Below are 9,531 nucleotides of genomic sequence, written 5' to 3' on the forward strand. Positions count from 1 at the left end.
GGTATTCCAGTTTTTCCATTCGCCAAACCACACTGCCCACTGTTCAGATGTACGCACACATTTTGCGTTGGTTTTTTATTCAATTTCTGTCCAGTTTTGTTTACTCCGATTTCCCCCCCCCCTCCTCCTGCGTAAGTATACCGAGTACGAGGAAGATTTCAGCCATTGGCCCCTACGCATGTACAGCATCACCCACGGTGGTCGCACAGAAATCGTTGCGCATTAGATGCACATGAAAATAAACAAAACCACCACCCCGGGGGCTCTGGGGAGTTGGTTGGCACTGTCGTTTTTCCGAAACGGTTGCGTGGAGAAAGTTGTTGAACATCGTGTTTTTGTTGAGCCGTTTTCGAAGCATGCGAAGCCACACTCCGCAGTATGGTGGTGAAGTACAGGCTGAAGATGTTTCTGGCTGGCGTATCGAATGATGCGTTTCGAACAAAGAGATGCACCAGGGAGTGGACCCTGTCGGTCGGAACTGCACCCAGAAATGTGTTTTCCTGACAGTGCGTGCTATTACGGTTAGTAGTTGGTAAGGTTATGCAACTTGTCTTGCCAATAACGTATCAAAATATTGATTCAGCAACATTTCAAGACAAACTAGTTTCTTTGGAGGAATTTTTTGAGCTGATTTTGCTTTGTATAACAAAATACAAAATAACAATGTTTGGACAATGAAGTAGGGCGAGTCTTACGATGACTTAAATTTAAAGCTTGATTTTTTAAAATTAAATCAATAGTATCAACTTTAGCTAAAGTCATTCAAACATCTCACTGTGGACTGTTTTCGTCTATGAATTTTTTTGCTGGAGTTCTCGGCTCAAGCTTCTAAGTCATTATTCAAAATTAATTTGGTCGTCTATATTTGGTAGTCTATTTGGTCGTATGTACAGATGGATTAACCGTGACCGTTTCTTAAGGATCTTGTAAATTCGAGTTACGATTCTCTCACCAATAATGTCTTCTTCCCTAGCTGGTGCTACAACCGCGAAACGTCTTCTCCTGTAGTTGGAGTCCTCTAAACCGATCACGGTTGAAAAATATCCAGATTTTTACTGTGTACACATTAACATCATAACTCCTTCTCAATTTGAGCCGTACTCCCCTGTCCATGTGGATGACCTAATAGTACTTTACGGGCTGGGTCGTCTGGTGTCATTCTCCATATCTTCCTTATCGGCACAACAACGTCAAGGAGTCTAGTCCTGCCATTTCTGGCACTCTTTGACTTTACTTTCCTGTCGCTGGATAGTCGGTTCTGCGTACGGAGGATTGGTCCGGATGGGATTTTGGACCGATCCTGTCGTGAGAAGATCGGCGCCACTACCAGTATACCACCGGACAGCCCCAATTCTCCATATACTTGCAACAAAGTTTCCAAAATCCTTGGTATTTACGCTAAAATCCTCGTGAGTTTTCCATCAGCCGTCAGCTTGTATTGGATCTGATTTTGATCTTGGTTATTCTGGTGTTCTAAGGGTGTCGTAACGGACGTAACAATTATATATCTGGTAGAAAAAACAGAGGACTTACCTTCCTCAAAACTTCCACATCCTGAATATTCGGTTCGTTTTGCAACTCTTTGTGGCAAATTGCATCTACTTCTTCGACTATTCCCACAACATTGCAGGGATTTCAAAGTTTCATATAGGTCGTACACATTTCCGAATTCCTGTTTAGGATCAATTTTAACAAATTAACCACATAAATAATTTAACAGCAAACTTTCTTGTCTCATTCCAGCAAAAAACACTGGGACGGTCCTGAGCCATTTGGGTTCTTCTAGCATTACCGCACATATAGCGCACCACGGATATTAACGAAACACCACCGAAAACCGCACATGAAACATGCCGGCGTACGCGGGATTTGACAGCTTTGCATCGTCCCGCCGGACGGCCGAATCGATCTACTACACCGCGAAGGAGTACGACTCGGCGGAAGAGTCCGACTACGTACGACGTGCGATCTTCGAGGACGGTCCGAACACCATCTTTAACCGGCGATATGTCGATCCGTGGGATATGGAGAACTATGTCTACATTCGCAAGTAAGTGTAACGCCGGTGCATGCATGGAGGAACGACAGCAAGAATTGGGGGTGGGGTGGTACATCGTAAGCAAGTTGCACTCTACTACAGACGAAGTGGGAAGAAAGAGACCTGTTGCTCAAGCAAACGCGTCAAGGTTGTAATCGGAATGGATAATATGGTAAATTTAATTTGCATCTTCAGGTATCTAATTGGCCAGAGCGGGCTGCCCCGCAAGGTTAGATATTCCATTCTTAATGGCACACATTTGCGGTGGACATGCGCTGTGGAATGTGGTTCCGTTGGCAGTTAGTTAGAATAATGTTTGAAGGTTCATGAGATGCTGGTTGATTCCGTCATAAAAAACGAGATTGAGAGATTGTTCAGTGGTTGGACGCATCGTACTTAATTGAAATAGATGTATTTCTAAGAGATGCATACTTCATTTAACTGGCATCAGCCATCTAAGTCTTACGTTGGGTTTCAAGGGAAGGGTTTTTCAACAACTCTACCGTAGGAATTCTAGGAGCTGTTCGTCCCAACCATGCCACAAGTCTTGACGTGGATCACGTTTTAATCACACCAACAGCCACCATTCTTGTCCATTGCCGTTTGTCTGAGGTACCGTACGGTGAGTGTGGCGAGTGTGACTTAATTAATGACTCCGTTAGGACAAACCAACCGGTCATCACCATGCAGATGAGGTGCAACGCGATGACGAACGTCTCAGGCCTAAGTTACCGTGACGTGCAAACGTCTATAATTCAACACGCGCAAGGAGCGCTCAGTTCCTACGCCATGCTCTGGTAGGTTTTTCTTTTTAACTTCCCACTTTCCGCTTCTTTTGCCATTTCGTAGACAAGTGATGGATCCAACGTCCGAGTCCGAAGTACCGCCATCGCCTGCCGGTGAACCGATACAGTCCAAGTTCTACTACGTGCCCGGTGAGCTGAACGGTGATGGGCTCGAGTGTCGCGATTGCTCCAGTGCCGAGCTAATCGATCCAGAGTTCGAAACCGACGCACGGGAGGAAGATCTGGAACGTCAGAGTGGCGTGCTGCTGCCGGAGGATGAACTCGACGGGGAATCGCATCATCACCCGATGGAGGAGCGTCCAAGCGAGATGGAGGAGGACGAGGAGGAAGAGGAGGAGGAGGAGGAGCTAAACGCCGAAGATGACGAGGACGGATTCTACACCGAACGTTACGATACCGTTATGGACGAGGATAGCATCGGAGGAGATGAACATGTCTACAGCTCCTACACAGGTAAGGCGTTGCGGCGGTGATCTGCCGCACTTCCGGAAGGTGTGGTACGCGTCGCGTACGATCACCTATTAGTCGAACCGGTTGCACGCCAAAACCGGACCCCGCACGGTACCGGATGCGATGATTGCTTCCTGCACTGCGCTCGTGTGCCCCCCGGGGGTGTTCGCATCTCTTCGGCACCTTTTTTGCAAGTACCACGGCTATTATGCTCCAGAGGGCTTTTGGGGTTTGTGAAAGTGGTAAGATGATCTCGCTGTGTCCTGGTTCCCCGATGCCCCGACACCCAACGCCACGGATACCTCACGGCCGGTTTTGAAGATGTGCCGTCAGAACTCCTGCCGTGGTGAAGGTGAAAATAGATAAGTAGGTGAATAGTGCCCCGTGAGTGTGATACCGTGGCACGCGCAGTATTGCAATCGAGGGCAAACATTGAAATGGCACACATTCAAGTGCACGGTGCGTCTCCGATTGTGGCTGATGCAGGTAGCGAGCATCGCTATATCGGTCATCGAGCGGGATTCTTGGCCCTCAGGAAGCCTGCATCATTAGAAGAGTTGATAGAAAACCTGTTGGTCCAGTTTTTTGTTGTTGTTATTTCGTCTTATTCGAACAATCCCTTCCAACTTGTCGTTTGGACGACGCTGTGCCGTCTTCCAATGGTCTCATTCTTGCGTTAAACGCGTCAACTATTAGCGATGTGGCAAACTGCAGCCACACAACAGTCCCGTATAGGTAAAGCGACCGCGATTGGCAACCGCGATGGCCAACCGAAGGGGGGCAAAACATGTTGACAAATGGCCAGCGGCGGAGAGTTACCCTTTCGGGGAGCGTGGGTCGTGGTGGTCGTTATGGTAAATTACTCGGTTTTCCATTGCGATACTGCTGTTGTGGCTCACCCGGCCAGTGCATAAAAACCCAATATACCGCCGCTGCGGATCAATGAAGCGTGCAGCGGATCGGAACGCTGCTTTACTTTATTTCTGTCGTTTTTTTTTTTATTTGCTACACTTTGCTGGAACTGTCCATCATTATGGACAAAACTACCGTTTGATGAACTGCTTAGCCCGAGTTCCATAATTGGGTGCTTGTTTATGTTGTATGGGTTGGTTGGTTGGTTTTTTTCCACCCCTGTTTTGCTGCACCACGGGGAAATGCGTTTCCAATAGCGTTCTGAACGGTAATTAGAATTTCAACACAGTTCGGCACACGAACGCTGTGACATAACTGTGCGCAAAGCCGAAAGCGAAAGTGTACGTGTCTGGAACAGCACTGGAAAAGACATTTTTTTTTAAATTGCCGAAGAAAGATTCTAAAACCTTCCGCGTGTTGCTATGCGGCGAAAATAATCCCTGCCCTGATATTCGTACGCCTTCGCTTCAGACTATCGCCACTTGGGTGATGACGGTGGTGCTCAATAACCCTGCCGAAAAATATATCCCATCGATCGTGGTGGCCCACACCAATGGGTGCCAATATGCAGTGCGGCTGCGTAACGGCCTGATTTCGTCACTAGCGCCACCGGTGAACAAACTGGCAACGCAGAAGGCGAAGCGAAAGAACCCGGCTGCATCGACGTCATGCTGCCGCGTGATTGTAACGTAGCGAAAATACCATTTGATTTGATGTTTTTACTGCTTCAGCACTGGCCAGACATTATTCGGCTTCAATCAGCATGTCAAAGATCGCCACACCGTCGATCGTCGGCCTGTGGGGTTGACCTCAATCAAGCGTGGATGGTATTAATTACGGGCAGAATAACTTTTAATTTCAATTTGCTTTAGTGCGACCTCTCGCTTGCTGATTGCTCGCATTGTCGTAATTTGTATCAAATTGTTTGTTTTGGCTTTAACGAAATTAAGGTAACTTACAGTGGTTAGCTGGTAGCTAAGCCACCATAAATCATTTTTTTTAAGCTGATCGACATACAGTGAGCCAAACACAACACTGGGACACCTTGAGATTGTATAATTGCCTATAATTAAAGGAAATGTTGAATGCTTAGGTACCAATGGAAAATCAGTATTTTATATATTACGATGATATAAAAGCAGTATAACAACACCAAAAATGTAGATCGATACGTTAAGACTGACACACCCGCTTTGAAATTAAAGCACCTGTCGGGAGATTAAGTCTTGCCTGGTCAATTAAAAGTTGAACATTTTTCACTGCTGTGGATCTCCAGAAGTTTCAGAAATAGCTATTCAACTTTTATTCGTCTGAGAAAAAATAAGGATGTTTCCCAAACTGCTGTGAGATGCGGTAGTTTTTGTAATACATTCATTACACTGAGAAAACATCGAAAATCGGCGAACTTACCACAAAATCGCTGGTGATGTAGGGACAAAGCTCCAAGAGCTCCATTTTATTGGATACATAATGGATGAATGCTATTGGGCTAAAGTATATCATTTGGGAATATCTTGAGAATACCTCAAGGCTTGTTGGTGTATTGGTAGCGGCGCCGGTCTTCACAGGGTAGGACCGGTACAAAATCCGATCCGGACCAATTCCCAGTACACTGGAAAGACTATCCAGCTACTGGTAAACATAGTCAAGAAAGCCAGAAATGGCAGGCAGAAAAAGTTTGTTTGAAGAAGCTTGTTTAATCACTTGGCCATGATTTGTCGCCTTAATGTGGCAGACTTCTAAACTGTTCAACAATTCCGGATACTCCTGTTCTGGATCTCCAGCTTAAGGTCATTTAAAATTTGATATTCCAAAAACATTATGAATATCTAATTTTGGACTGTAGGTCCAAGATTTACAGGTGTCCATCTTCTAAATGTGTGGATATGCGATTGAGGCACTTTGTATACCTTTGCGAAGACTTCTTTTGCAGTCTTATCTATTTTGTATGACCAAAATTGACTTTATTCAATGATAAAAATATACGAAAAGTCATATTACGTTAATACCGAAGCGGATTAACGATTCCCACGTGGATGTAGACATTATTAAGGTGACCATCGTCGATCACTTGTGGTTGAAACCTTAAGCGTAGTAGATATACGCGCGTCTCTCAACTCATTTGTGGGTAAATCTGGTTTAAAATACGATCATTTGAAACGATCGATAGAATGTGAGTTTGTGATTTTAAAGCAGAAGATCAGTGATCACACGCGTGAGCAGAGCATTACGATGAATCTAGCTGAACTCCTCCGTCTCACAAAGCGTCTTGTCGAACGTCTGTGATATTTGCCACCTTAAAAGAGTCTGTTGAAATATGCATATTGTAACCGTTTTTCTACAAATTTGGCATATGTTTTCCTCTCTATCTCACCAACAATGCACTGTTTTGTACGTGATCGGTAGCACGAACGCTGTTCGCTATGACCCTTAAGCGTTAAAGCAGTAGGCATTTGCTTAAGATTAAATAACGCACAATCATCACGCAACGAGAAGTTTTTGTTTGTGTTTCGCTCGGTGGTGTTACGGTAAGCGAAAACAGACAAACACGCCGACCCGTTGCCCACTAGACGTGGCGGGTACTTCATCCCGTGCCCAGTTGGGGTGTGAGTGTGAGCCAACGCGGAGACCCGGCAAAGTGATCTCCCTGTTCACGCAGCCCAGCCCTAGTCCCGAACCGCTCGTCGGAAGAACGTACCGGGAAGAACTTCCTCCGCAACGGCCAGCGGAGCATTCACGGTGAGTCGTGTGTACGCGCTTGTGTACCGAAGCAAACGCTGCCTGCAACGGAACTTTGGCCAACATAAAACGCCATGTTTTACACTGCGGGGGCCACTGGCTTGTCTGGCCAACGAGCAGAACCAACAAGACGAATGTACGGATGAGTGGCTTAAAGAAAAAGCAGGAAAACCAACTCTGGACTATTTCATAGAGAGAGAGAGAGAGAGAGAGAGAGAGAGAGAGAGAGAGAGAGAGAGAAGTAAACACGTACATACAATCAGTACCATACGACGAGTGTCTTCACATTTCCCATTTCCTCGAGCCCAGCTACAGGTCTCCGGGTTCGTGGTTTCCGCGTTTGTTGCTGCTGACGACCCAACTAGGGCCAGAGACCTTAGACCGTCGGTAGTCCACCACCGGGCCCGACCAGCGCTGGGCCTTTACTTTCGTTCGAAATAGCACTGGCAACCGAAACTCCCCCCCCCCCAGGCGGGCTGGAACCGAAGTGAGTCGACCCGGAGTATGTTGTTTGGTTCGCGAGCAGCACTTTCGTCGTATGCCGGACGCACCGGTTATGCCATTTAGCGTGCGATCTTGCCCCCGTACGGATGTGGTGCCGTTTTTTTTGTTTCTTTCCTTCAGTTCGATCCCATCATTCTCTCATTCGCGCTGGGTGCAGGATCATCATTGCCGTGCTGCTCGTTGGCCTAGTGTTCCAATTTTCTCCGGGACACTCGGGTCGTTCCGATTTGCCGTTGGAATGTGGTGTGTGGCGACAGAGTCGGGAACGGTGCTCAGGTGCTCGTGAAGTTTTGAAACTTGTGCACGCGATCAAGCGATCTGGCATTGTGCTGTGTTGAGGGTGTAGTTACAACGTTTTTGTTGCCCATCTGCATTCAGATAGGGGTCTGTGAACACTGAAACCGATAAGGTTCAGTTCCAGCGGAAGGAAGTGAGCAAGTGGTGTCGCCATGTTCGAAAAGCGACCGGAGTTGGTTGTGCGAGTGCGCTGTAAGTAATTCCTGTGGGGTTCCACGCGAAGAAATTAGCCCAATTCAAGTGCGTTAATATGCTAATTACAGCGTAACATGGGCTAGAAACATGTGAGGAACTCTTCTTCGGGTTAACAATGAAGGTCTGAAGTAGGAGACTGATGTCGTTTTGCATAAAATGCATTTTGATTACGTTTAGGCGTGCCCGATAACCAAGCGCAACCTACCCAAGATGCACTTTGCAGTGAATGTAGCTCAGATCGAAATGCTTCTTGAAGGTCACAACACTTTTTGGTACTCGCGCTTGGAACAGTGTGCGGTGCTCTTGTTTGTGCGTTACTAGCTCCATTTACGGTTTTTCGATGTGAGCAGTCTTTTTTTTTTGGAACTCCACTGCATTAATCCCTTTGTTTCCTAAAAGCTGTTGACCGTCAAACGTATCCGAAGGGTCCTTTCGTGTTTCGTGGTTCCCCAAGGTTTTGGGCTATTTTTTGTTTCTGCTGTGTATTGTTGAGACTTCAGATTGCATACTGTCAGGCGCAATCGTGTGTTCGCTAGTGTTCAGTAGTCCTCTTCTGTTGCTCGATACTAACAGTGCTCTACTTTTTGGCTTCTCATTCTGTTTTGCTCCAGATCTGGAAACCTCATCGACAGAGCAGCCAAGCTCGTGTGATAGTTCGATGTCGGCGCTGCGACTCCATACGCCCGGTTTTGGCAAGAGCGCTTCCAACAGGCGCCCCATAGTGCTGCCCAAACCGTTACCACAGCTGGAGTTTCCCGGCCCACCGTCGTACGAGTATTACGAGCCAAGCTGCTGCTATATGCCACTGCCACCGCCCCCACCACCGCCGCCTCCGCCGGCACACTTCCTCCACCACCATCATCATCCACATCATCATCACCCGGGACATCCGGGTCTGCCGCACGGACCACCACCGTCCGTGACTGGGACGATCCTGTCCGACCATCACAACTACTACACGCTGAACGATTGTCTCGAGTGTGCCCGGCAGGAGGCGGAACATGTGCCGCTGTACGCCACGACCAGCAGCGGTGGGTTGCCCGGTACGGCCGGTGGCAGCCCGACGAGGCGGCGGTCCCGCAGTGTCAGCGTCGTCAGCCAGAGTATGAGCCTTGCTAGGCGCCCGAGCCAGATGCTGGATCCGGCCACCGCGATTGCGATCGCAGCGACCAACGCTAACGTATGTTACACACCGCAACATTTCAGCTTAAGCAAAAAGGGTCTGCTGCAGATCGATTACTCCTGCAACTGGAACAACCTCGATCGATATATCGCCAAATAGAGCCGGCCGATTGTACGCACTGCACCAACAAAGCAATAGGTGGATAAGATAATTTAAACCATTTTCTAAGGGTAAAGGTTAGCGGAAGCGATCGCGAACGGAGGTTATCTATTACAGTGCGATTAGCGCGTGCCGAACGGATGGCGAATACATGTATGAAATGTAAATACCGTTAAACAATTAATTGTTCTTTTAAACATTTGTTTTGCAGTGTCTTTGTGTGTAATTTTATATCCGAAACATTTGAAGGCGGTTTGTATAAAACAATGGTTTTCGAACGTATCTACTATTGGTTAAACTAGCAATAT

At 47.2% G+C, this 9,531-nt stretch overlaps 1 protein-coding gene across 1 annotated transcript; it reads left to right on the forward strand.

The window, feature by feature from the left end:
• The first annotated feature begins 1,850 nt into the window (after nucleotides 1-1,850).
• LOC128708015 (uncharacterized) lies at nucleotides 1,851-9,223 on the forward strand. Its single transcript, XM_053802972.1, has 3 exons — nucleotides 1,851-2,050; nucleotides 2,888-3,297; nucleotides 8,553-9,223. Exons 1-3 carry the CDS (start codon nucleotides 1,851-1,853, stop codon nucleotides 9,221-9,223), a joined length of 1,281 nt encoding a protein of 426 aa, XP_053658947.1.
• Nucleotides 9,224-9,531: the final 308 nt, after the last annotated feature.

This window comes from Anopheles marshallii, chromosome 2 (assembly GCF_943734725.1).
Source record: "Anopheles marshallii chromosome 2, idAnoMarsDA_429_01, whole genome shotgun sequence".
Lineage (NCBI taxonomy): Eukaryota > Metazoa > Arthropoda > Insecta > Diptera > Culicidae > Anopheles > Anopheles marshallii.

Bases quoted from the DNA above. Each gene is read 5' to 3' on its own strand.
- LOC128708015 (XM_053802972.1), top strand. From the start codon at position 1,851: ATGCCGGCGTACGCGGGATTTGACAGCTTTGCATCGTCCCGCCGGACG. The intron at 2,051-2,887 runs GTAAGTGTAACG...GCCATTTCGTAG, and splicing joins AACTATGTCTACATTCGCAA to ACAAGTGATGGATCCAACGT. The intron at 3,298-8,552 runs GTAAGGCGTTGC...GTTTTGCTCCAG, and splicing joins TGTCTACAGCTCCTACACAG to ATCTGGAAACCTCATCGACA.